Raw genomic sequence first — 27,687 nt, forward strand, 5'->3', positions numbered from 1 at the left:
GAGTAAGGCACAATTCCTGCCCTCAAGAAGCTAAATCTAACCTCATAGGTCTCTGCTCTTCAGTGTAGTGCATTATCTGACATTCTGTAATACCTTATCAAATTCTTATGTAGTAGCTTTTTTGTTAGGGAAAAAATGAAGTGTTGGTCTCCATGTGTCAATTATAAGAGACCTCTCCTACCCTGGTCTCTCCTCCCTGCAAACTTGCTCGAGAGGAATGCCATTGTTGAGAAGAAAAACTGAAGCAACTAGAATGTTCTCAGTTGCAAGGAACAGACATACAACTCTAACACGTATGAATGATGACACTGAATGCATTGGGTCACAGAACTAAACATCTGGCAGTGGGGGCCACTCCAGGCATGGTTTGATTCAGATGTTCACTTTGCCATCAGGGTACCAGCTGTTTCTCTGAGATTCTCTGAGTTCCACAATCCTTGGTGAATCAAGTTGGCTTCCCTCCTAGTAACAAATATTGCCACAGCAGTTCCAGGACACACACTCCAATCTCACATCAACCTCCCAAGCAAAATGCTTATGACTCATTCAACATGGCTGGACTGAGAGCACACATTCACTCAAAGGCAATCATTAAGGCCAAAGAAATGGGATGCTCTGATTGGCTGAGCCTAAATCACAGGCTCCACTCTTGGAGCTGCAGGGGAAAGTCAGCCCTGGGCCACATCTGCTGCCCATGTGGAAACTGGGAGTTGTGGGGAACGGGGAAGGGGTAAGTGGAGACGTCAACTATTCCACCTCAGGAATATTAGCTAGACCAGAGTTTCTGATTTGAAGGGGCAAGGGGGTGCAGGCAGAGTTCATGATCTGTTCTTCACACACTTCCCTCCTCTTCCTTCCCTGTATTAGCACCACCATTAGAGAGAAAATTGTTCAACTTCTTTTCCTGAGAAACATATAGGTAGGGGCTGGCCATGGTGTTCACCCCTTTACCCATGGGGAATGTGTGGGGCTGTTATGCTTCCAGATAGAGACCACAAGTTTCCACCCTCCCCAGCTTGTTTTCACTGGCATTTCCAAGTCCCAAACTCCTGCTCATCATGCAGGATAGAAGTCGCCCTGCTCTATAGGAAGTGCCCTACACAGTTCAGGCTGTAGCCTTCCTGCCTTGCTTCTTTCCTTGCATCCACCCTCCTTCCAGAATCAGGTAGAAAGTTCTAGCTTCCTGCAATTTCACCACCATTCTCTTATTTGCAGTGGGATTATGCATTTATATTCTCTACTGTCACTTTAATGGAGTCTCAGAAGGCAGAGGAGATAAACACACAGGGTCAGTGGGTCATCTTAAGCTGGAAGTCACTGACCCATTTTCTACCATAATTAAATGTCATGCCTGCAGTTGGCTTGAATAAATTTATGTCAAGGATTAAGCAATTTATTTTGTGTTTTTACAATCCCTGCCACATAAGGGATGCTTTCAAAGTGATGACTAGGTAGGGAGGAGACAGAGTGCTGAAGAGGGTGGATTGAAGTGGTAATAGACAGAGATGGCTTTCAGAGATCTCCAGGACCAGTATATAACATTCACACATAGCATTTGCGTACCGCTTGCACGATTTGGAGCATATCACTTTCTCCTCTAAAAACCTCAGTTTCCCTCTCTGTATCTCATCAAGTTTTTACAATCTATATTAGTCAAAGTTTCTTGGGTTGCAAGCAACAGACACTAATGCTAATTAAGCAAAAGTGGTGTTGAAGCAGCAGGTATGTATGAAGACATCAGTGTGGTAGGGACTCTGGTAACCTGGAAAATGCAGGCTCAACCAAAAGAATTCACATTCAAGAAAAATGTGAATTTTTCTGTACTGGCCAAACAAAACGTGTGTACTGGCCACCTCAGCCACCAGGGCTCCAGTCTGTACTGTCCCTCTACAGGCAAGAGCCCAAGCTCCATGCCTGGCACCAATGCCCTTGCAGTCCAGGACAGAAGCACAATTCTGGACAATGGGAAAGGACCTGAGGTAATAATGACTGTGTCTAGTTCTTGCTCAAGTCCACAGCCCCCAGGACAGGGACAGCCTCATGGAGTGCCCCAAATCAGGACTCTTTGCTAAGGTTCAGGGACACTTGAGTCTCAGCTCATCTAAGACTATGCAGCTCATCGATGCCTGATCCTATAGATGGATGAGCAAGGACCAGGTCATGGGCTCCACCAGAAGGTGAGGGTAAGGAAAGGGGCAGGAACCACTCTTCTAGGTAGGCAGCTAGTCCCCAGCTGAAGCCTCACAGGCCTCAACAGCCTTTCCCTCAGCCACAAAGCTTATAAGTGTCCATCAAGCCCAGCAACTTCTCCATTTACAGCTTTCTAGTATTCTACCATCATCTTCCCACACACATGAACACTTTGCTCAGATCTCATCTCCCTACCAACGTGGCTGTCCACCAGCTGTGTGTAATCCCAAAGAAAGGGATCTTGTTCTGGTCATTTCTCAGTCCCCCACACTGGGCATGGCCCATAGTAAATGCTTGCTATGTACTTTGGGTTACTGACTAACCATTAAGAACCATGTTGATCCTTCTGGAAATAATCATGACTTGGGGCCGGAGACCTGGGCTCAACCATTCACACTGGACTAGCCCTCAGCTTCCCCACCTCCACAGCAGGGAGAGGACCACATAATTTCTAAAGGACCTTCTGGTTCCTCCGACATCCTCTGCGTTCGCTGGCTCTGTTTTGTGACTGCAATTTTGGCTGGGGCTGAAAGGGGGAGGGCCATTGATGGGTATAAATGGCCCTTCACACTAGAAGATGCATGGTCACACCTGTGGGCTGCCACTTTGAGGGTGGCAGGCAATAAAGGGGTTAATGAGGGACCTGGGGGGACCACAATGACAGAGCAGGCAACTGTCAGGAGAAGGAGACTGATGTCAGATACCCAGCTGTCAATCTCCCCGAGACCACTGCTTAACTCTGTGACCCAAGCTGGTCACTTCATCTGAGTCATGCCTCGCTCTGTTGATGGGTGAACAAGCAACATGGAGTGTCTGTTGAATCAGGTTTTGAACCCAGAGGAGCTAATGGAACAGAAAGCCACACTCTGAGCTCAGAGATGATGTCACCTTCATGAGGCGGGCAGAGGGCGTGGGATCAGTGGGGATCTCCCCACCCTTTATCCACCTCCCCCAGCAGAGCAAAAAGGTTCCAATACTTCTAAGTCCAACTCCCCACCACTTTCTGCCATCAGATTAGAGAAAGAAATCCAGACAAGAGCCACTATGCATTAAAGTTTTATGTGAAACTCTGTAAATGTATAGAGTGGCCCGTGGCCACCGCTCAGCACTTGCTATAGATTGCAGCACTGCCCCGCTCCTCAAATTCCTCCTTGCTGACCCACAGCTGCTGGAAGGCCTGCAGGGAGGCCAGAATGGAGCCACCAGTCCACACGGAGGTCTTCCTCTCAGGAGCGGCGGCCACCACGGGGCTGTCCCCAGGGCAGAGCAGGCTCAGCTCCCTCTGGAAGCGCTCCGGAAAGCCATCCAGCATGGTGCAGCCGCCGCACAGCAGCACATTGGCGGCCATCTCCTCCTTGAAACCCGCCTCCTCGCAACGGCCCAGGCAGGCTGCTGTGAGCGCCGGCAGGCCCGGCTGGCTGCTGCCCACCAGGGAGGGCTTGAAGAGCATCTCAGAGCAGCGGAAGCGCTCCTGGCCGATGGTGATGTGCTTGCCGTCAGGGAGCTCGTAGTCCACACGCAGCTCCTCCAGGGATAGGCGTAGCTCCTCCTCAGGCAGGAGGGCCGCGTAGCCGCACTTCTTCTTGATGTGCTCTATGATGTGCAGGTGGTCGTCCGTGAACTTATGGCCACCCTCATTGAGCAGCTGCATCAGGTAGTTGGTGAGGTCACCCCCGGCGTAGTCAGCGCGGCTCGTCAGGCCAGGCAACACGTCGCCCTCCGAGATGGGCACCACGTGCGAGACGCCATGCCCGCTCTCCACCACCAGCCCCGAGGTCTTGCCGTAAGAGTAGATGGACAGCAGTGACTGGGATGTCACATGCATGGCAGGGATGCCAAAGGTCTCGAACATGAGCTCGGCATACTTCTCCCGGTTGCTGCTGGGGCTGAGCGGAGGGTCGGAGACCAGCACAGCGTGCTCCTCGGGGAGAATCTTCATGGCCGTGTGGAAGATGTACTCCCAGATGTTCTGGACGCAGTCCCAGTCCACTACGATGCCATGCTTCAGTGGGTTAACCAGCTTGAGGGGCGTCTCCATGCTGAGCAGCTCATGGCCCACATAGGTCTGCTTGCTGGTGTCACCCGAGTCCGCTGCCTCGGGGCAGCGCCTGCCCACAGTGGAGGAGATGAAGTACGTGGGCCTGGGCTCCCCTGCGTAGCCGCACTTGCAGTACTGGGAGCCCAGGTCGATGATGAGTGCCTTGACCTTGCGCACCTTCTTGGGCTTCATCTTCTGCTGAGTGGCTGAACCTGTGTCCCGGATGCCAGCATCAGGGCCTGGTAGTGTTCCTGCCTCTCCAGGGTCACCTTGAGCTGTGCCCAGGGGCATGAGGCTGGGACTATTCCTTGTCGCCATCTACTTTTCTTGCTCACCTTCTCACATCCACATCCTAGAGCTCCGCAGGGAGAAATGAGAGCCCACCTCCAGCAGTGCCTTGGCAACCACCAGGATTGTGATGTCACTGGGGGCTGGTCCATTCAGGCAGCCGGGGGAGGGCTGGACTTCCATGAGCCCTTGGAATATCACTCCAACCCCTGTCCCCCTAAGTCGAGTTTGATCCAGGACAGAGCAGGTGGCCAGCAGTTTTAGAAACTCAAACACACTGGGGTCCTGGAGGTTTCTGCTGCCCCTGCTTACATCTCCGTGCCTTACTGACTGAATGCCTTTTCCTCTTCTGCTTCTTGGTGGAGAAAGTGCCAAATATTTGAGCCCCTACAGTAAGCAAGGCACTGTACCAGGGACTCCACTTATGTTATTTTGCAGAATTCTGGGAGGTATGCAGAGCTGAGGAAATAAGAGGCTCAGAATTCAAAGGACTTGCCCAAGAGCAAACAGTTCTTGGAGTGTTTGTACTTTAACTAAAGTTCATCCAACCCCAATGCACCACCCCTCCTTAAAGAGCTTGAGAACCCCAACAATACTTTCCTCCCTTCATTCAACATTTACTGGGGGGTGTAGCAGGTTCAGCCCTGTGCAGCCAGCCAGTGACAGAGGAAACCCTGGCCACAAGCAATGCCCAGTCTCAGTGGGGAGACAGAGTTGGTGCAGATGAGTTTACAGGCAGAAGTGTGCTTGGAGAAGAGAGGTGCATGATAGAGGGAGTGCTTATTTGAGGGAGGAAGTCAGCAGGTTCTCTAGAGAGGAGGTGATGCTTAAGTCAAATACTGCAAGAGGTGTGGATATTTATCAAGTAGCTAAGAGAAGGGAAAGGCATCCCAATCAGAGAGTGTGGCTTAAGCAAAGGCTCAGAAGGATGCACAGTAAAGAACTTCCAGTAGTTACAGTATTTGGAAAAACAGACCAAACTAGAGAGGTCAGAAAGCCAACTAGGGAGGGCCACAAATGCCTGGAGTAGGCTTAGAACAAACCGAGAACAGCTGGGGAACCAATGAAGGCTTTTAGCAGGGGAGTGGTCGGATTTGCCTTTCAGAAAAATTTTGGAGAGATTTGGATTTGGATGTAATGTAGAGAACATATGGAAGGGGCAAGACTAGAAGGTCTCAGCTTCTAGCCTGAGACCTGAAAGGAGGCCATGGAAGAAATTCTTGTAAGACCTGAAGGTGGCCTGACGTAGCTGTCATAGTGTGGAAGGGACAGGTTCTAAAGGAGTTTAGAAAGTGGAATCGAATCTAATCTGTTGGTTCCCCAACCAACTTAAATCCAAACTCTTACCCTGGCATTTGAAGCCTTATCTCTTTGGCTTCTATGACTTCTTTAGCCTCAAACACTGCATTCACATTAGATGATGAGATGTGAGGCATGAGGAAGAGGGAAGGAGGAATCCCTCGCCTGTGCTCAAGTAAGAAATATGACCTGCCATCCAGAAAGGACAATTCATTGGGTCCCCACAGGGACCTCCATCATCGCCTGCCCCCTTCAATTCAGCAGGGGCATCAGACCCTCATAGGAGTGTGAACTCCACTGCAAACTGCACATGCTAGAGATCCAGGTTGTATGCTCTGCCTGATGATCTGAGGTGGAGCCAAGGTGGCGACCACCACCTCCCCCATCCATGGAAAAACGGTCTTCCACGAAACTGGTCTCTGGTGTCAAAAAGGCTAAGGACTGCTGCTCTAGAACATGCCACCTAAAGTTTGGCATGGCCAGCTGTGAGTGACAAACTTTTCCTCATACAGGATATCTGTACCTCTCTGAAGCCATGAATTGGTCTACTTTCAGGGTGGTGTAGGGCAAGAGAATTCTTCCATGACTGCCATTAGGCTATTTAAAGGCAGTGCTCAGAACTGCCTGAGCCTGCTTTTCTGCCATTCCTTATGGAAAGGCAGTAGAGAAAAGGAGGAAGATTAAGAAACTGGTCTCAGAAGACCTGGGTTCAAATCCAGCTTTATCATTTATAATCTATATGACTTTGGGCAGACTACTCAAAATGTTAGTTGACTCTGATTACTACAGTGCTATGTCCTCTCATAAACTTGAGCCCTCTCCAACACCTCCAGGTTTCTGTCTTGAGCAACTAGGTGGATGGATGCTGATGCCACACATGCACATATGGAATGCAGGAGGAGCTTTCTAACATACATTTATTTTGATTATTGTCTGTCACCCCCTAACCCCCACCAAGTAGACTAAGAGATTTTTGCCTTTTTTTTCCCACTGAATTCCTAGCTGCCTTGCACATAGCAGACAATCAATAAATATTAATTGAATAAATCGGGTTTAAGACAAAATTTAGAAAAAAGGTGCAATTTGGACTCCTTTGGTGTTAAAAATTAAAAAAAAAAAATTAAAACTCTATAACTTCTAACATTTAGAAAAGCAGGAAGTATTTCAAAAATACCCCAAATGTACTCAAATATGGGACAGAGGCTCCCAGTAACTAGAAAGCCCAGGTTACCATATTACATCATAATCAGTGATGTCACTATTGGGAAAATTCTCAAGTTGTCCTCTGATTTAGGCCTTTCAGGCCTTGAAGCCAGTGGGATTGAGGAACTTTTCAAGAGCAGTATGGCTCTGGACAATGTGTGGGGTCCACGAGCACCAACCATAGGGGATGGGCCTGCCAAGAGAGTGGATGATCAGGCCCCCACCCAGACACAGGCCCTCCAAACTGCCTCCGTAAGGGATGGCCCAGCAAAGCGGGCAGTGTGGGTCCGGCGTAAAACTATGGAGCCAGAAGATCCTACCAAATCAGCAGTGGCCATGGGGAGACCCAAGCTAGAGGTGGCCAAAGCAGTGGTCGTAGACCTTGGCACTGGCTACTGTAAATGTGGCTTTGCCGGCCTGCCAAGGCCTTCTCACAAGATCTCAACAACAGTGGGCAAGCCCTACATGGAGACTGCCAAAACTGGGGATAATCGCAAGGAGACATATGTGGGGCAGGAGATTGCCGATTCAGAGCTTCACCTCAAGCTAGTTAATCCTCTGAGACATGGCATTATCGTGGACTGGGATACAGTGCAGGATATCTGGGAATATCTCTTCCGACAAGAAATGAAGATAGCCCCAGAGGAGCATGCGGTCTTGGTTTCAGACCCACCCCTGAGCCCACACACCAACAGAGAGAAGTATGCTGAAATGCTGTTTGAAACCTTCAACACCCCCGCAATGCACATCGCTTACCAGTCCCGCCTGTCCATGTACTCTTATGGAAGGACCTCTGGCCTGGTGGTGGAGGTTGGCCACGGCGTGTCCTATGTGGTCCCCATTTATGAGGGATACCCTTTGCCCAGCATCACCGGAAGGCTGGACTACGCAGGCTCTGACTTGACAGTCTACCTGATGGGCCTGATGAACAGTTCAGGGAAGCACTTCACTGAGGACCAGATAGGCATCGTGGAGGACATCAAGAGGAAATGCTGCTTTGTGGCTCTGGATCCCATCGAAGAGAAGAAAGTCCCTCCCAATGAACATATGATGCAGTACATTCTGCCTGATGGAAATGAGATACAACTAGGCCAGGAAAGGTTCCTCTGCTCAGAGATGTTCTTCAAGCCATCTCTCATCAAGTCCATGCAACTGGGTCTCCACACCCAGACAGTGTCCTGCCTTAACAAGTGTGACATTGCCCTCAAACGGGACCTCATGGGAAACATCCTGCTCTGTGGGGGCAGCACTATGCTCCCCGGTTTCCCTAACCGTCTGCAGAAGGAGCTGAGTAGCATGTGTCCCAATGACACCCCACAGGTAAATGTGTTGCCTGAGAGAGACACTTCGGTGTGGACTGGTGGCTCCATCCTTGCATCACTTCAGGGCTTCCAACCACTGTGGGTCCACCGCTCTGAGTATGAGGAACATGGGCCTTTCTTCCTCTACAGAAGATGCTTCTGAATGCCCACGAGGCACAGCCACTGCACGGCAGTACTTCAGCTTTGCTGGGTGAGTGCTCTCCTACACACAGGGAGCTGAGTGCCAGCACATTCATTACTGTAGCATTAAACACCCCTCATGTTCCCCTCCACGGTGTGTTTCGCTATTTCCTGACTTAGTAAGAACTTTAAAGATGTACCATCTGCCTTAAAATATAATTTCCCAAAAAAAAAAGCAACTGTGGGGGGAGGATGTACAAAAGACATGCATTATATGTTGACTGCCTGAACACATTTTCCTGAGAGAAACTAGCTTTAATATTATTCTGTCCCTTATTTTGCATATTCCCCATCTTAGGAACTACTTTATTGTTAAAATCTGCTTGTAAGGGGAAGTGCAACGACGATAGATTATAGGTAAATGCTGTTGGGGTATATAAGAAGCTCGCTTTCCATAAACACCAATAGGAAGTAACTGTAATGGTTCAATCTCACACAAAGCAGCACTATACACTGCACACTTCATCAACAATTCTGAAGGCTTGGAAAGAGCTGGTAAAAATGTCTGACCCCTGCTTTATCTAATTTTCTTTTAGTTCCAAACAGTCACTTATGTCTCAACACCAGTTCTTATTAAGCCATCATGGTAACTGCTGCCAGAGCCTAGCATATTATGACCAAGGTAAGGGGCAACTCTTTAGAGAATGAATGCTATATAGAGCTGCCCTTTTAAAAAACTGAAGATTTATCTTGGGCTATAAGCATTGAGGTCAAGGATGGAAGCCACGGTCATTCTTTAGACACTGCAAGAAGTAGCTGCCCATCTCCCATCAGACTGGATTCTCCATTAGCCTATAGAGCATATAGCTGGAGTTTGGGGTGGGCTCAAGATGCAGCCTGCTGGTTATGGAGATGATGGTGTGGGTCTGTGGAAGGCTGCCCTTTGCTAATCATTTTAATCCAACCAAGTAGCCCAAAGGAACATATAGACCCTCAGTAACCAGGGAAGCCCTTCCAGAGCCCAGCAAGTTCTATGGTATTCCTACAGAGGGAGTTTGTAATTGAAGCACTCTAAATTGGTGATTCTTTACAACAGCCCCTAATACATCCTCTGCCCTGACTTTAAAGCTCAGAAATCCTACCACCACCAGGAGGCAACATGAAATAGGGGGAAAGAACATAGCCTTTGGGATCTAAGGTTTGAAACCCTATTTTGCTATCATCTATGTGACCTGAGTCTTTGCTTATCTATAAAATTGAATACAAATGCCTACCTCACACAGCAGATGTAAAAAACCACCTAAATATCAGTATATGGCCTCTGGAAGGTGTTCACAATAGCTAGTTAGTATCTTGTAGACTTCTACCTCTTACATGAAAAGCCAAAAGTCTCTTACTATGGTCCTTAGCCACACAGACACTCGAAGGCAGTTAGTGGAGAGCTGGCATCTCTGCCATCTCTAGGGAGAAGTCCTACAGAACCACTCCCGCAGCCTCCAGGTTTGCCTAGACAGCCTTAAAAGGTCTTAAGTGCCTGACCCTGGATCCAGGTCTGGTGAGTAAGCATATCTGGCTGGCACCAGTAGACAACCAGCCACAAAAGAGCATCTGAGCTTCTTATGATTCAGCAAGGATGAATAAACCTCACACTTGAGTGTCTAGGAATCAGCCAGGAGTCTGGGTACAATGACTTGACAGAGGTACATCTTATTTATACCATTTTCCAAACCACTCTATACTCAACACTCCATAATCATTCACTGACAGGCAAGGTAAAATTTTGGTTAGTACTTAACCTTTGGACCTCTCTAGCAGGGTGATAAAGCCTATGAAGACCTTCTAAGAATAATGTTTTTAAGGGCATAAAATAAAATATTAGGTTATTAAGTATGGAATGTCCGATTTCCTTAAGTACTAACTTTGACAGTAGTTATCTCTGACATTTCACTTAGACACTTCTTGTTTTATGTTTATTGTGAAGGTACATCCTCAGTCTTTCAAATCCATGTTTTGGCTTGTGATTATCTTTCAAAAACTTTTTTAGAGCAATTTTTGTGTAACCATGGATAAGTCAAAACTTTGTGTTATTTTTGAATATGAGTTCCATCATGGAACCAATGCAATACAGACAGCTCAAAATATCAACAGTGTTTGAGAAGGATGGGGCTAATGAATGTACAGTACATCTATGGTTTGAGAAGTTCCATTCTGGTGATTTTAACCCTGAAAATGAGCCATGTGGGCGACCTGACACCAACGTGGATGATGATGAGCTGAAAGCTGTATTGGAAGCAAATACATCTCAACCTACACATGAGTTAGCAGCAAGGTTTGATGTTACTATTAAAACAATATTGAACCATTTGAAACAAATGGGCTAGGTAAAGAAACTGGATAGATGGGTTCCACATTAATTAAATGAGCATCAGAAGAGGAATTGTCTTGAAGCTTGCCTTTCTTTGATGTCACGACATAAAGGTAAACCATTTCTACACCGTATTGTTACGTGTGACAAGAAATGGATTCTTTTTGACAAATACAAGTGTTCAGCACAATGCCTGGATCAAGACGAAGTGCTAAAACACAGTTGAAAACCAAATATTCAACCAAAAAGCTAATGGTGTCTGTTTGGTGGTCCAGTGCTGGTATTATCCACTACCCCTTCATGAAACCTGATCAATCAATTACAACAGATATGTACTGCAACCAACTGGACAAAATGATGAAGATGTCTGCAATTAAGCAGCCGAGACTGGTCAATAGAGACAGGCCAATCCTCTTGCAAGACAGTGCTCGACTACATGTTGCACAAACAACACTGCTCAAACTATAGAGGCTGGACTTGGAAAGTCTGTCATCCACCATATTCACCAGACCTTGCATCAAGTGACTACCACTTCTTCCAGGCTTTGGACCAGTTCTTGCAAGGAAAAATATTTAATTTTCAACAAGCTGTGGAAAACACCTTTAGTGATTTCATAGCCACTGGCTCTGCAGGCTTCTTCGCTGCTGGCATAAAGAAGCTACTGTTAAGATGGCAAAACTGTGTCAGTAGTTTAGTTGCATATTTTAATTAATTGTACTGCTTCTTATTTGAGATATAATAAACACTTTTGATTCGAAATCGGACATTTCTTGTTTTTTTTTTGAGACAGAGTCTTACTCTGTTGCCTGGGCTAGAGTGCCGTGGCATCAGCCTAGCTCACAGCAACCTCAAACTCCTGGGCTCAAGCGATTCACCTGTCTCAGCCTCCCGAGTAGCTGGGACTACAGGCATGTGCTAACATCCTTGGCTAATTTTTTCTATGTATTTTTAGTTGGCCAATTAATCTCTTTCTATTTTTAGTAGAGATGAGGTCTCACTCTTGCTCAGGCTGGTTTCGAACTCCTGACCTTGAGCAATCCATACACCTTGGCCTCCCAGAGTGCTAGGATTACAGGCATGAGCCACTGCGCCCAGCCTGATATCGGACATTTCATGTTTAATGACCTAATGCATAGGATCACAGAGAAAACCAATCATACAGAAATATACTTCTATCTTCAGATCCCTTAGGGGGTCTATGAATCCCAAGTCAAGAATCCCTCAAAAGGCTAGGGTCTTGATAAAGGGGAGGAGTAGAAGGTGGTTCTGGTGGACAGAAATCTTCAGAACTTCCTAGGCCTAAATGTTCATTTTAAAATTAAAAATACCAATATAAGGCAGACCGATTTACATAGTCTTTGTAAAAGCACTTTTATAATTCTCTCTCTTGATCCTCACAATTGCCCTAGTAGAAAAAGAATTCTCTAGTTCATCAGCTGGGGGCAATTTTGACCCCCAGGGGACATTTGACAATATCTAAAGATATTTTTCGTTGTCATAACGGGTGGGAGTGTATACTACGGGCATCTAGTGGGTAAAGGCCAGGGAAGTTGTTAAATATCCTATACCTACACAGGACAAGTCTCCTTGCTCCACATACAAACAATGATAAGACCCAAAATGCCAACAGTGTCATTAAAAATCCCTACTTAGCTTGATGGACATTCAAGGCTGGAAGGAAAGCAAGGCTCAAATTAAGGTATCTTGTCTATGGACACTAAGATGAGTGAACACATGACCCAAAGCCTTGCTCTTTCCTTTATACCAGGAGGACATCTGTCCTTAAAGTTCCTGGGACTTTAGAGTCAATAAGAGCAATGATGGGGCAGCCTACTATAGACACAAGACACAGGCAAGCGCTCAGCAAAACAGAGAACACAGGAGCACAAGAATCAACAGTAGGCCTTCAGCACTGCCAAATGTCACCATATTAGCCTTGGCTCATCTAAAGCCTCTTGAATATTTGTAGTTATCTAGTGCCTAAGATTTTCATACTCACTTACTAATAAATATGACAAAGAAGGACAATCAAGACTTCCAAAAACTTGTGCAGGTGGTGCTTCTATAGAAACACAGATAACCAGCACTACAAAATAACTAATTTTGCTTCCTAAACTTGCAGTCACCTTAAATTCCTAAGAATCGTCAGTTTTATTTTTTTAAAACACCCTCTATAGTCACCCTCTATAGCATGCATATGTGTGTCTGTTTGTATGTGTATGTATGTATATGTGTACATATAGAGAAATGTATCTTAAAATATGCAGCTGTGCTAAGAAATTATACCAATATACACTCATAAAGATAATAAAAATATCAGCTCCTGATCAATTTTTTGAAAAATGCAAAGTTAAAACCACTTTGATCAAAGAAGACAATCCTCTGCAAATTCCCTTGATGTCTGGAGCATCTGAGCAAAGCTCTCTGATTCAAAGGAATCAAGAAAACAACGGAAGATTCTAGCTTATTTCAGCATGAACTTGCCTTTGAGACAGGGTACTAACTTTGGGGAAGGGTATGTACTCTTTTCTATTAATAGAATATAATAGAATCTTTCTCCAAAATTAAGCACTCACCACTCACAGGAGTTTCTCCTTTTCCTACACACTCCATTTTTCCCATGAATTCTTCCTTGGCTTTGCTGTCAATGTGGAAATAACTGACTGTAATTTGGATCCACACAAATTCTTTCCTGCCGCTTCAATACATTATCTGAAGGAAAGTTAGCATCCATAAAAATTCAGACCATAATTGACAGACATGTTTACTTCTATTTCCAATCTATCAGCATGGGTCCCTTTACTATTATCGAAAGCAAGAGCACTATAATCTATTAAAATGCCACATGGGTTACCATGTTCATTTACCCATGCCAAAGAATAGTCACAAAGTACTTTTCAGCCTTTTAACATTGAGCACTTAATTACAGCAAATCCATTAGGGGTATGAATCAAAAAGTAGATTTCCCCATAGCAGAATATATCTTCTTCCTCTTTTTTTTACCCTATTATTTTGTGAAAAATTTCAAACATACAGGAAAGTGAATTATACAGTGAATACTCCTAGATTCTATAGTTAACATCTTGCTGTATTAGGGAAAGTCATCTTAAATTACAATTTTGGGTATATCTATTCTCTGAGGATTCAAAGCAGCATTAAATGTTAGTTCATGTACAGTAATGAAGGTCTGGTCTGACAGAAAAATATGGGAGAGGTTTTTAACCTTACCCTTAAGGATTAGCCATAAAACTGGTATCAGAATGACTGGGCTTTTCCTAGATTCACCAACAAGAGAAAACATTCTCATTTCTTCCAAACAAAATAACTGAAAGTTCTTTTGAGAAACTAAATGAAACAGGGGTCGGTTAAGCACCATAAATAAAATAAATGAAATGGCTTAGACACTGACAAAAACATTTCAGTTAAAGGAAGCAATATTTGGAGAAGAGATAATTTATAACCATGCATGCTATACAGTGCACACTGCTCACCTATACCAAATATGCATGATACTACTTAAAAATTCTAATCTGTTCCAGGTCTAACATTGCTAACTCTCTGGCAGAAAATACACTGGTGATAAAACAGTTCCAATGGATAGTGTAACTATAGAAGTCTCAGCCCAGGTATAACTGAAAGTACATGACCTGGTAAGATGTTACAGAATAATAGCTGTCAGCATGGAAAAGCTTAGAATTTCAAAGGATACTTTTTATTCTGCTTTAGTTTAAGGTAAAAAGAAGCAAACAGTGATTACATCTGACCGAATGTTGGTAGCTCTAATAGTCCTTGTTGTTTATATATAATACTCTCACCTCCAGTACAATTTAGAAAATTATTTTACTTGTCTTCACACTTTTGAGGTAGAAACCATGAAACATTATTCCCAATTAACAGATGAAGAACTGAAGTACAAATCAATTCTGGAACTTGCCCAAGGTCCCTATATGAATCAGACCAGTAGCTGGGAAGGACACCTTATCATAATTAGCACAAATATGCTCTCAAACAGCACAAGTAAAAGAACAGTAATTCTCACAAAAATGATGCTATATTGATTAAAGCTTAACATTTTGCTAATGATTAAGACATATACAAAAAATAAACACAGAATTGCTTGGTATCTGCTGAAGTCTGGGGAACATAGCAGCTCTCAGCAATACTAAGGTAAATCATCATCTTACTCTTCCTAGTTCTCGATAGCCAGGTCTCAAAGAGCAAGAGGTGGAAGGACAACCAGGACTGAGCGGAAAACGGTCATCTCTGCTGGAGCCCTCCTAACTTGTAGTCACTCTAGCAGACTCAGTTTCCACTGGGTTTTTTTGTTGATCTTTGGCGGTATAAAAAGCTCAGCATCTAAAAGAAAGAAAGAAAGGAAAACTTTGACACATACACTCTTGTTGGTAGGAACTGAGGCAGTAACTCTAAGCTAAACAAACTATGAGACTGGGTTTTGTAACTACGAGATAACCATTATAGTCAGAGTCAATGTGTCTACAACCCTGGTAACCTCTAGGTCAGAGCAAACAGACTGGAAGCTCTGCCCTGAGAGGAGGGACTGCATTTCAACTTCAGGCATGCTCATCAAGTGATTCAAAGTGGAATAATGTTCTATATTGTAACCGAGACGGGTAGTGGTAGATACATGGCTATAAACATTAAAACTCTTCAAATTATACACCTAAGATCTGTACCTTTCACTGTATGTCAAATTTACCTCAATTTTTAAAGAGTAAAAAAAAAGTACAGTAGCATGTATTATAGTAAGTAAAGTTAATGGACAGAAATTACTTTAGGATAAAAAATTCTACAAACATTTGATCAATAAAGATGCTTCTGCTTTAATAAAAAAAGTAAAGGAGGCAGAAGGTTAGTGGAGAATTTTGTCACTGTAACCTAAAACTACCAGGCATTCTTTTGGTTGGATTTATGAAGTCTCTTATCTGACCAGAAATCATATATAGGAAGCAGAAATATGAAAAAATATAGATATATAAGGATGTTCTTTCTCAGCATTTATAATTAAACTTTCCATAGTGCATCTGCACACAAATCATGCAAACGTAAAAATTACAGTTGATTGTTGAACAGTGCAGGGGTTAGGGGTACTGACCGCCCCCCCTCCCGCCCCATAGTCACAAACTCATATATAACTTTCGACTCACCAAAAACATAATAGCCTACTATTGACTAGAAGCCTTACCAATAACATAGTCAATTAACACACATTATACGTATTACATACCGTATTCTTACAATACAGTAAGGTAGAGAAAATATAATTGAGACAATCTTAAGGAAGAGAAAATACATTTTTATTCATTAAATAGGAATGGATCACCATAAAGACCTTTCATCCTCATTGCCATCATGTTGGGGAAGAGGAAGAGAAGAGGAGGGATTGGTCCTGCTGTCTCAGGGGTGGCAGAGGAAGAAGAGGTGGAGGAAGAAGGGGAGGCAAGACAGGCAAGCACACTCAGTGTAACTATACAGAAATACATCGAGATTTCTAACTTTTTCGGTCTCTAAAAATGTTTCTATACAGTACCAATTCTTCTACAGTTTCCCTTAGTTTCAGTGCTCATATCATCAAAGGATCCATGCAATTTCAAGGCTCGGGGGTTAGCAGCTTTATAGATAAGGGCAGTCCTGATCATAAACCCAATTGCATTTGCACAAAAGAGTAGAGTTAGCCTATCCCTTCCTGCCTTAAATCCTGGTGCTTGCTTCTCTTCTTCACTAATAAATGTCTTTCATGGCATTTTTTCCGTAATTGGGTACTTCTGTGTTGAAAACATATTCAGACAGATATCCTTTCTCCAGAATGATTTTCTCAATGGTGTCTGGGAACTTGTCTGCTGCCCCTTTGTTGGTAGAAGTTGCTTCTCCTATTTTGATATTTTTAAGCCAAACCTCTTTCTAAAATTATCAAGCCATCCTTTGCTGACATCCAGCTTTAGAACCTTCACATTCCTTTTGCTTTAACTTCCCATATGACTTTAGCTTTTCTCAAATCATATTAGTATATATACATATCTTTCTTATAGCAATCCTGCATCCATATAAAAGCTGCATTTTCAATATGAGATAAAAAGGTACTTCTCAAAAAGTGCAAGGTTTTCATGCATGCTGGCATAGCTGCAGCAATGGCTTCATGAGTTTTCTTTTTTTATAATGTTCCTTGAGCTGGATTCATTTATCTTGAAATGGTAGGCAATTGCAATCGTAGACCTCAATCTATAGTACATCATCAAGCAATTCAACTTTTTATTTTTTTAGTAGAGACAGGGTCTTGTTATGTTGTTCAGGCTGGTCTCTAACCCCTGGCCTCAGCTTCCCAAAGAGCTGGGATCATTGGCTTGAGCCACTGCACCTGGCCTTTTTTCTAGTGACATCATGACTTTTCTTTGCTTCTTGGGAGCACTTCTATCATCACTAGTGGCACTTCCAGTGGATCCCATTTAAGGTTTATGATATTAACTAAACATGATTTTAAAAAATACACAAGAACCACGAGATATCACTTTTTACTGCTATACTCAACTTATTGGAGACGAACTGCTCGTGCAGAGATGATTAGCACTATGGGACATTTTAAGTGGATACTTGAAACAGTTAAGTTCACATCCATAGCAACAAGAGGTGGCTATGAAATTATTAGTGTGTAATATAGTTAATCTTATGCAGTCATGATTTAATACTGCATCTTTACATTTGTTTACATTTCTCTTAAATGCTAATGGAGCCATGTGGTAAGTATGTGCTAAGTTCTGATAAGTTTTAACTGTTTATAATAGACTTGTGTATGTTTTATCTTAGTAAATAATAAAATAGACTAATATTACACTTTATGCATTTATGACATATCTTTTTCAAAATTTTTAAATATTAAATAGACTAGTATCTACATGTGTTTTATATTTATGGCAAACCTTTTCCTTAAAATTCTTAAAATATTTCTAGGCTTCAACATTTCTCTGTTTTTTCACATAGTTGCAAATCTCTAAAAAATGTTCCAGTATATTTATTGAAAAAATACTTATATAAGTGGACCCATGCAGTTCAAACCCATGTTGTTTAAGGGTCAACTGTACTTTGAAAGAATATTTAATAATGTGAGGAAAATCCTCGAGATAAATTATTTTTAAAACATGATTTTTACATTATACATAATACATGCATGCATATACACACACATGACTAGAAATTATCAAGTTTTATTAATAAATTTTCCTTGACATACTTTATAATGCAGATTTTCTCTGCAAACTTTTCAGTTTTGTAATTACACATACACTTACTGTTCTCCATACTGCCAAAACAAAAACCTACATAGACAAAAGCCAACAGGAGGTTTGGGTTATATAAGAATATTGCTACTAGGAAAAGGCTGCTTAAATAAATTAACTGTCAACAAGGTTCATAATTTCATAAATGGTAAAGTTTGAATAAGACTATCTTTTAAAGAAAAAGAAACCAGTTATGAAAATAATGTATTCTGTCTTATTTTTTTCTCCTTTTACTTGAGATGGGATCTTACTATAATTGCCCTGGGTCTCAAACTCCTAGGCTCAAGTGTTCCTCCACCTCAGCCTCCTGAGTAGCTGGGACTATAGTCACGTACCACTGTGCCCAGCAAGCTCTATCTTGTTTTTAAAAATCATGCATAAGTACAACTATATTTGATTCTAGACTTAACTTGGAATAAATACCTACTATTGACTTTTGTGCAGTAAAGTAATTATTCTTACCAACTATGACAGCAGGACATGACATCTTTCAAATTCCCATGTTTGAATTTCACAGCACAAAAAGAAAGTCACTTTTATAAAAATACCTTGAGAGCTTTTCAATTTTTCCAAGGACCTCTCTTAATCCTTTGATAGGTAAATCATTTGAAGTGCTTATTGTGTTCTCAATTTTAACAAGTCCAACTCAGCTGTAATGCAAGTACTTTCCCAATATCACTTTAATCCATTTTATGAAATACTACATTTTTACAAAAATTTCAATTGATCTGCATGATATTGTACTGCATCAAAGCAAGAAATAATCAGAAAATGCCCCATCAAGTCTCTGATCCCACTTGTGAAGATGTGTGAATATACTTAACTACCGTTAGCTGGACAGGGTATTCTCTTAAATATTACAGAATGGCTTTATGGCTCAGCTAGGAAATGAAAGTACTCTCTGAAAATGGGAAAGTCATCTGGAATACCCCATGGAATGGTGCGACTGGACCTGACCTAAAGGTCAGCACAAGGCCAGAAGTGAGGAACTCAGGAGGCAGAAATCACAACTTGACTGGACAACAGTTCAAAATAAACAATAAACTTCCTCAGACCTAAGAGAAATTTTTAGCAACTCGGAAATAAATGTATGTGTTGGAACTGGTACCAAATGCAGCTTGCTAGACTTTAGAAAGAAGGGGAGCTGGAGATACAGCAGTTACTGTTTGGATGTATGACTTCAGCTGGCATGGAAGGTAGTAGTTCATTCATGGTAGCAACATAAGCTGTTAAGGTTAAAATTTAACTTGAATCCTGATAGGCTACTTCAAATGTCATCCAAATGCTATTACAGTGCCGCACTTAAATGAAAAAATTTCAGAACATTCCCTGCCACATGCTAGAAAATGCAAATAATAGTAAACACTACCAATTATTTTAGAAAATATCACTAATTTTTAAAAGCTAAGTGAGGTGGTATGCTTGACTGATCCACCTGAAAGGCAAATACTCAAGGTGCCAAGTTGATCCAACAAATGTTTCTGATGAACTTTCAAAAGAAAGCCTTTAGGGCTTCTAACTTTTAGGGATATGTGTAATCTGAGAACCACCTCCCCCCAACAAGTAAACAAAACATTTTAGGTATAACTAAATAGGAAATACAGATAAAATGTTAATATTCTTTGCTTTTGCCTTCAAATTATACTGTCAATTCTAAACATGATAAAAAGGTCCCATTCATAAGCAAGCATTATGAAAATGTCCCCAAGATGTAATGCGTAACTGCCAATAGCCAAAAATGATACTTCAGAAGAACCTTTCAAATGTATATGTGAATGTAGACTGTTCAGACTGAAAATGTAACTGTGATGTGCCTATATGGATGAGTATTTGCCATTATTGGTAAAATTTTTTAAAAAAATTACACATATAATCGTTATGTTGGATTTTCCCCCACCAAGTCCCCATTACTGGAAGCATTAAAGTGATCTTACTAAAATGCAGTCTTAGAACCGAGGAAAAAATGTAGTCAATACTCAATCTCTCCTTATACTGCTGATGTTTTTAATACTTGCAGAAAGATATTCCTTCTGCTTACTACAGTAATAATTTATAGGAAAAAATACTAACCAAAAACAGGAACCGAAGTCTTCTGTTGTTGATAAGAGGCCATGATACTATTTGCAGTAGAATTGGGACCTAGAACCTAAGTAGAAAGTAGACTGTATTAGCAAGGATTATCTTATATGTCTGATGACTGCAAACACCAAAGTCTCTACCAGTAGGAAATAGCCTGTTATATTTACTGGTGTAGTATCAAACAGTAATTCTTCTTTCCCTATGTGATTTTAATTTGCCAGTTTCTCCAATTTCAACTTAGACCCCTAATTTTCTTTTCTCCCAGAAAAATGATGAGGCAGAGAGGAGAAAGAAAGAAAAGAAACTCTATAATGATATATGCTTGGCCTTTTCCAAATGAGCAAGCCATTCCCTGATGGACGGGGAAATAATACAAAAGGCTATAGAATACACAGAGTATCAATTATACTCAGAGTTGTAAGAAACATTTTTATATTAAAAGAAATACAAACATGTGCATATCAGGGAATAGAATGCAAACTTTGAACATGTGTTCAAGGTAAAACACAAGATTTCATGGGAATTTTAAGCCTGCAGTGAGACTCTGGGCACATCCCAGGCCCACTACTTTGTGTAGTCCCTTGGTGTAGTACATACTCAGAAACGCCATGCACTCAAAGCACTTCCAAGTGACTCACAGTATCCTGCACATACCATTGCCATACTTTACCAATCAAAACAAAACACAATTTTCCTGGTCTTTTTTCCCTAAAAGATTCATAAAGTTAATGTCTTAGAAGTTAATGTGAATGGAATAGAAGAGGGGAGGAGAGGGCACAGGGGTAGCATTATTATCAGCTTTAAGCCCCCCATTCCACTGGCTGCTTTGCATTGTTCCCAGGTTTCCCTACTCACCACAGCCACTACTCCCTTCCCACAACCCCCAGACTCCAGCATCTTTATTGCCAGAGTCCTCGAACTCTCACTTTCTTTTCCATCCCCTGCATTGGATGCCCCACCATGTCAGAGGCAGCCATGGACACCATCTCGGAGATGACCGCCAGGGACTTAAAGGAGAAGGAGGAAATTGTGAAGAAGGCAGAGAATGGAAGAGCAGTTCCCTGGCTAATGGGACCACTAATGAAGAAAATGGGGAGCAAGAGGCTGACAATAAGATAGATGAAGAAGAGGAAGAAGGTGAGGAGGAAGGGGAAAAGGAGGAAGAAGAGAAAGGTGATGGTGTAGAATAGGATGGAGATGAAGATGATGAAGCTGAGGCTGCCAGAGACCAACAGGCAGCTGAAGATGATGATGACTGATGTTGATACCAAGAAGCAGAAGACCGATGAGGATGACAAGATAGCAAAAAAGGAAAAGTTAAACTTAAAAAAAAGGCCACCATGATCTATCTATTCACCCCCCATTTCCTGTCTCAGAATCTAAACGTGGTAACCTTGCAGTAGAGAGACTCGCCTTCCCACTGTGGGCAGTGCTACCTACAGATGATGCATACTCTCTACCATCCAACCAAAACTACAAGAATTTGCAACAGGAGAGAAAAAAAGAACCAAAACTTCCAAGGCCCTGCTTTTTTTCTTAGAAGTATTTTGAAAAAGAAATTTGTTTGTATTTTTTATTTGCATTTTGTATTTTTGTACATATTGTTAGGGGTCAGGCATTTTTAATGATCTCAGATGACCAAACCAGCTTTCGGAGTGTTCTCTGTCCTACTTCTGACTTTACTTGTGATGTAACCATGTTCATTATAATATTAAAGAAGGAAAAAAACCTTGTAAAAAAGGCAAAAACAACAATAAATCTTATTCTAAGCATTCCAGTAACCTTTTTTGTGTATATACTTTACTGTACTGTAAGCAGTTGGTTTGTATGAGATGGTTAAAAAGACCAAAGACAAAAGATTTCTTTTTTCCTTTTTTTGTCTATGAAATTGCCTTTTTTTTTTCTTTTGGTCTGTTTGATGTATGTGTGAATCAATGTCCAACAATAAACTGGAATTTTATTTTGCTAAGTTGTTCTAACAATAAAAAAATAAAAATAAAAAAAATTATCAGCTTTAAAACCATTGCAGTTTTGAAGATGATCACATTTCTTCTAGGAAATACCTATTATAGTAAATTCAAGAATTTGTGGGGTCCTGATTCTTAGTTACTTTTATTTTTACACTTTGTAAAGTATTTTTACATCCACCCTCTTATTTAACCTTTAAAACATTCCAGAAAAGCATACAGGGGAAGTATTATCCCCATTTCTTAAGGGAGTGGGCAGAGGTATAAACAATAAACCAGATGACAAAACATTAGAATTCTCAATGGGGCACAAAACTGATTCAGCCTTAAACATAATTAGCAAAGCTTACCATAACAACATAGAAGTGACAATTCAAATTTTCCATAAAACGAAAGGAAAAGCAATTGTCTGGGGTCTCTTTAAAGACTCTGATCCCATGCATGAGTTCTGAACTGGGAGGTAAGAGGCCAACTCTGATCCTTTATTTCCCCTCTCCCCATCCCACCCTCACTGAAGGCCAGGGGCAACCACGTAACTTTCCCATCTTCTCCATGACAATTGCTTCTCCCAGAAAGGAGAAATAACAGCCCACTTAACCTGCGCCAACTGGTACTAATCGCTGCACAGATAAATGTAAAATGTCCTTATTGACATAAATCTAAGATAATTTAACTATGACACATTATACATTAAGAACAGGAAAGTTTCTGCTTTGACTTTTAAGTGATTATGTGAAGAAAATAATCTGTGAAAATGATGAAAACAATGCACACTGTCTTGAGAAAACTTACAGGAGTGGCCGAATTCTGCTGGTCAGTGGGAGTCCAAATTTCTGGAAGTGACCTTTCCATCAACAGCAGAGTATCTTCAAAGGCCTTCTGTAATTCTCTTCCTTGCTCATCAAACTCAAAGAGAAAAAGTACCTTTAAAATATGGTACACTTCATCTAAAAAGAAGAAATTTGAGAGAGTGGTAAGTTGTGTCCCCAGCTCCATTTATAGACCCATAGCTCCAGAGACAGTTTCTTTCCCAAACAAAAATTTCTAATATCACACTACAGTTGCATTCTCCCACATTTTCTTCTTTCTTCTCAAATGCTGGGGTAATTCAACACATCTTCTACAAAAACATACACACTGAGGCCCAAGCAGAAAGCAGTGTCCCACAATTCTTTATCCTGGCCTGAGTGCTAATCTCTCACAGTTCAGTTAGGTGGATGCCAAACAGAGGAAGGCTTCTCAGTTACTGGCTGAGAAGGACTGTTTCAGGAAAATACACGTGGAAATGACCCTTCCTGCTGAAAGTTTTCATCTTTCGTCAAAGTAGGAAACTTATATCTTAATTATCTACTGAATTCTGCCTATCTATGCTGCCTGTTTACTATTTTTTGTGATCAAGAATCACCACCACCCGCCTGAGCAAAAGTGAGACCCCGTCTCTACAAAAAATAGAAAAATTAGCTGGGTGTGACGTGCATCTGTAGTTCCACCTTCTCATGAGGTTGAGGCAGGAGGATCACTAGAGCTCAAGAGTTTGAGGTTGTAGTGAGGAATGATGACGCCATTGCACTCTAGCCCAGGCAACAGAGTGAGACCCTATCAAAAAAAAAAAAAAAATCATCATCAGTATTGAGAATATACCTTTCAATTTCTCAGTGCTCTGTACCAATTCATTCAGTGCCTCCAAAAGGGCTAGATCCTCCAGCGGACTCCCTTCTTTGAGGCTGTGCTTCTTCCGCTCTGCTTTGCGGCGATTCTTAGATGATCTCCTATTAGAAATTAGAGAAATGTTTAAAAAGGGGCTTTTTGCTGTGCTGAACAAACTAAAATGAATGTGCCTGCTGGCCACCAACTTTCTGGTAAGCTAGAGTCTACAGATGGTATTTGTACTTCAGGGGAATAAGATGATGAGATGTTAAAGCAACACAGAAAAGAAAATTGAGAGGGAAGTCTTATAGGCAGGAAATATTAAGGAAAATCCTAGAGAGTCATTTTTTGCCTTAAAGTTTTGATCAAAATACAGAGTAAGATGAGGCTACATCTGGTAATACAGTATTCCCCATTATATGTGGTTTCACTTTCCATGGTTTTAGTTACTCAAGGTCAATCATGGCCCGAAAAAAAGAAATGGAAAAGTCCAGATATAGGCAATTCATAAGCTTTAAATTGTACACCATTAAGAGTAACATGATGAAATCTCATGCCATCTTGCCAGGAACATGAATCCTCCCTTTGTCTAGCATACCAACACTGTCTATACTACCTATCCATTAGTCCTTAGGGGATGAGACTAACAGCTGTGGTATGACACTCCTTGTGTCCAATGAACCCTTCCTTATTTTATTTAATAATGGCCCCAAAGTGCAAGAGTAGTAACAATGCTGGTATATTGTTATACTTGCTCCATTTTATTATTAGTTGTTCTTAATCTCTTGCTGTGCCTAATTTATAAATTAAACCTTATCATTAAGGTATGTAGTACAAGAAAACACAACATATTTAGGGTTTAGCACTATATGAGGTTTCAGGCATTCACTGAGGGTCTTGGAACATACTCCCGTCATGGATAAAGGGAGAATGCAGTATGCTAGAACAATAAGTGAAAAAACAACCAACTTAAATTTTAAAATTAAGAAAACTAAGAAACTGAAAAGCAACAAAATAAAATTTAAATAAGACATACCAGATTGGAATCTGACTATAATAAAATATGTACAAATCCCATTCTTTCCTGCCTCAGAGGGCTTTCATCATGCCATTTGTTCTGTATGGGACTTTCTCTCTCCAACTTTCTTCTCCCCAAGAGATGAGGTCTTGCTATATTACCCAGTTTGGAGCATAATAACTACTCACAGATATAATCATAGCACACTACAGCCTCAAACTCTTAGGCTCAAGTGATCCTCCTGCCTCTGCCTCACATGTGGCTGGGACTATAGGTATCTGCCACCACACTCGGCTTCTCCTAACTCTTAAAAGCCCAATTCTAATTGCCTTTTTTGCAATTTCTGGTCACCACACACAACTTACAGACCTCCATTCTAAATTCCTAAAGCACAATTCAGTTTAAATATTTAATATTGCATTGTTTAATGTCTCCCAAGCAAGACTATAAGCGCTTATAACTTGTATCTCCTTATAAGGTTTTGGTAACATCCACTGCATCTAGCATGAGTGTTGAAAAATAATTCTGACAAATTACTATACTGAGTAAAAGTGTGATGACTTCTGTTTATGATCTCTTACAATCTTGATTCTGAATTCAAGCAGGCTAAAATATTTCTTCTTCATAACCTTTTCATTTTTTTCAGAGCCTACACATTATGGTCACTTTTCATTTGCTCAACAGGTAAAATCAGATATTATATAAATTAAGTGCCCAGTGGAAGTGTCTCACAGGTAATGGGCAAACACATAGGCCACAAAGCCACAGAAGAAAACATTTCAATGCTAAGTCTAATCTGTTAGATATGCTGGGAAAGTCCTTGCATAACTTTCACATAGCCTTGAAGAATATCCTCCCCAATCCCATTGCACCATCCTAGTAGAAAACCAATCTATTTGGTTCTACTCTCTCCACATGCCCAGGACATGATCAATGTGCAAAATAATCTGATACATACGCTGATATCCTGGAATTACTATGGGAGTATTTGCCACTCAGCTCACTGCCACTCACAATGCTGCTCGTTTCAGAGAAGAGGTCTGACTCTTGACCATGGAGCGCCTCATCTTCTAGAAAAGAAAAACCAGATGTAGTTGAAAACATTGCCTGTTAATGTGGGTTTACCTTCAGGGAGGTGAATGGACTAGAGTCAACTAGAACATATCAAAGACAAGAAGAAAATTATTAACAAGTTGATCTCAAAATGAATAATATTAAATACAGTTATTATTACTATAAGTCAGTAGTTTACCAAACTTTTTTTTTTCTTTTTTTTTTTTGGAAACAAGGAAGGATTTTATAAACACAAAAGCTGTCAGCTGCTCTGGTTGGGGGGGTGCCTGGCAGAGCTTTTTCCATTTATTCATGGCTGGTCCCACCCCAAGACTTTCTCCAACACACAAACACAGACATACATGCCCCTAAGGGGTTTCACAAAGTCCTCAGACTTCCCATGGCACAGTAATCGCATCACAGGAGGAACACTGCAGCTCACACAACGTGTGGTGCTACTCACCCCCATTCCCCAGCAAGTCTCAAGGTCTTCATGCAGACACTCACCCAGATTCACCTGCTGTGCTTGCTCTTTGAGCTTTCGAACCACCAATAAACGTTTCTTGTGGCGACTGAATATGGTTGTCTGAGAGTCCAAAAATACCATATAATTTTTCTGGGCTAGAGATGCAGAATGGAAAATAATTTGAGTATGATGTTTAAGCAAAGAGAAAAACTAAGAGGGAGGGAGGTTAGGGCAGGATTAGAATTCAACAAAAATAAAGAGGTTACTAGGTCTTCCAAGCAAGCTTTTCGCTTAATCAGCATTAGTTTACTGGAGACTGAGATTCCAGATTTTACAGTTCATCAGCATCATCCCAGAATACTCTCTACCACTAAACTTATAAAATCACCTGAATGAAGACTTGGTATCTAACCCAAGAGAGGACTGGCAAATAAAAGGAGTGCACAGGAAGCTGTCAATAAAGATAAGAGGAAGAGTGCTTGACTGTTTCTTCCTACACACTCATCAAAATGTCTGTGGGTGTGGAATAAATGTATCTAATGATTTCCGGAAATTACTGCCCAATGGAAAAATACATGAGAAAAAAATGACACTCACTAATAAAACGTGAAAAAAAGCAAAATGTTACTATCCAAGGCTGCATTTTATTAATAGATATAAGGTCTACACAGATGAATTATCAGCATTTTTCTAGATTCTCATTAGTAATAAAAATCTAAGTAATGGCTGGCTGGCTGGATATAGAGCCAGGAATGATGCTTTCAGTATCCAATTAGGGGTACCTAAAATGAATGATAAAAAAGAACCTCACCAATAGTTTTAATCAGGATAAGGAATGAGGAACAGGCAGGGTAAGGATGTGAACACATGTAAATGTCAGAAAGTCCAGGCATTTCTTACAGGTTAGACTTGCTTACAATGGAAGAACTTAAAAATCAACCCTCACTCCCTATGATTTCTGTAAATCAAACTGAGGTCCTCCTTCTCCATCTTGCTTTCAAAGGGTCACAGTGACCATGTGAGTATTCTTAAACAGGTAATATTCATATTACCTGTTCTCTAATAATTATACACTATATTTGCAAAGGTGTTATTTTTAAACTTTTTAATATTTTAAAAAATTCCAAATCTACATAAGAGTTGTAGTACTTCAATGAACACACATATACCCCTCACCTAGATTTACCAATTAACATTTTACCGTATTTTTTTTTTTTTTTTTTTTTTTGAGACAGAGTCTTGCTTGTTGCCCAGGCTAGAGTGAGTGCCATGGCATCAGCCTAGCTCACAGCAACCTCAAACTCCTGGGCTCAAGCAATCCTTCTGCCTCAGCCTCCCGAGTA

The 27,687-nt window shown here is 41.5% G+C and overlaps 3 protein-coding genes across 10 annotated transcripts in view; 1 reads left to right on the forward strand and 2 right to left on the reverse strand.

Annotated features, from left to right (window-relative positions):
- Positions 1-3,230: 3,230 nt before the first annotated feature.
- On the reverse strand, positions 3,231-11,638 carry ACTL7B (actin like 7B). The gene has a single exon (XM_012736777.3). The coding sequence runs from the start codon at positions 4,544-4,546 to the stop codon at positions 3,293-3,295; it is 1,254 nt and encodes a 417-aa protein (XP_012592231.2). The 5' UTR covers positions 4,547-11,638; the 3' UTR covers positions 3,231-3,292.
- On the forward strand, positions 7,117-8,612 carry ACTL7A (actin like 7A). The gene has a single exon (XM_012736776.3). It carries the CDS (start codon positions 7,160-7,162, stop codon positions 8,480-8,482), a length of 1,323 nt encoding a protein of 440 aa, XP_012592230.2. The 5' UTR covers positions 7,117-7,159; the 3' UTR covers positions 8,483-8,612.
- Positions 11,639-13,020: 1,382 nt separating the features above from the next.
- Positions 13,021-27,687, reverse strand: part of ELP1 (elongator acetyltransferase complex subunit 1) — a 69,492-nt gene continuing 54,825 nt past the window's right edge. For 6 of the 8 annotated variants that reach the window (XM_012736773.3, XM_012736772.2, XM_012736774.2 and 3 more), the window contains 6 exons: positions 26,386-26,499; positions 25,784-25,895; positions 23,802-23,929; positions 22,953-23,107; positions 20,185-20,260; positions 14,647-15,181 (listed from right to left, as the gene is read on the reverse strand). In XM_012736773.3, coding sequence (XP_012592227.2) covers positions 15,114-15,181; positions 20,185-20,260; positions 22,953-23,107; positions 23,802-23,929; positions 25,784-25,895; positions 26,386-26,499 — 653 coding nt within the window. In that variant the 3' untranslated portion in view covers positions 14,647-15,113. Of the gene's footprint in view, positions 13,538-14,646; positions 15,182-20,184; positions 20,261-22,952; positions 23,108-23,801; positions 23,930-25,783; positions 25,896-26,385; positions 26,500-27,687 lie in introns of those variants that run through there. The other 2 variants (XR_001146718.3, XR_012922123.1) reach the window with 2 other exon arrangements.

This window comes from Microcebus murinus, chromosome 12, assembly GCF_040939455.1.
Source record: "Microcebus murinus isolate Inina chromosome 12, M.murinus_Inina_mat1.0, whole genome shotgun sequence".
NCBI lineage: Eukaryota > Metazoa > Chordata > Mammalia > Primates > Cheirogaleidae > Microcebus > Microcebus murinus.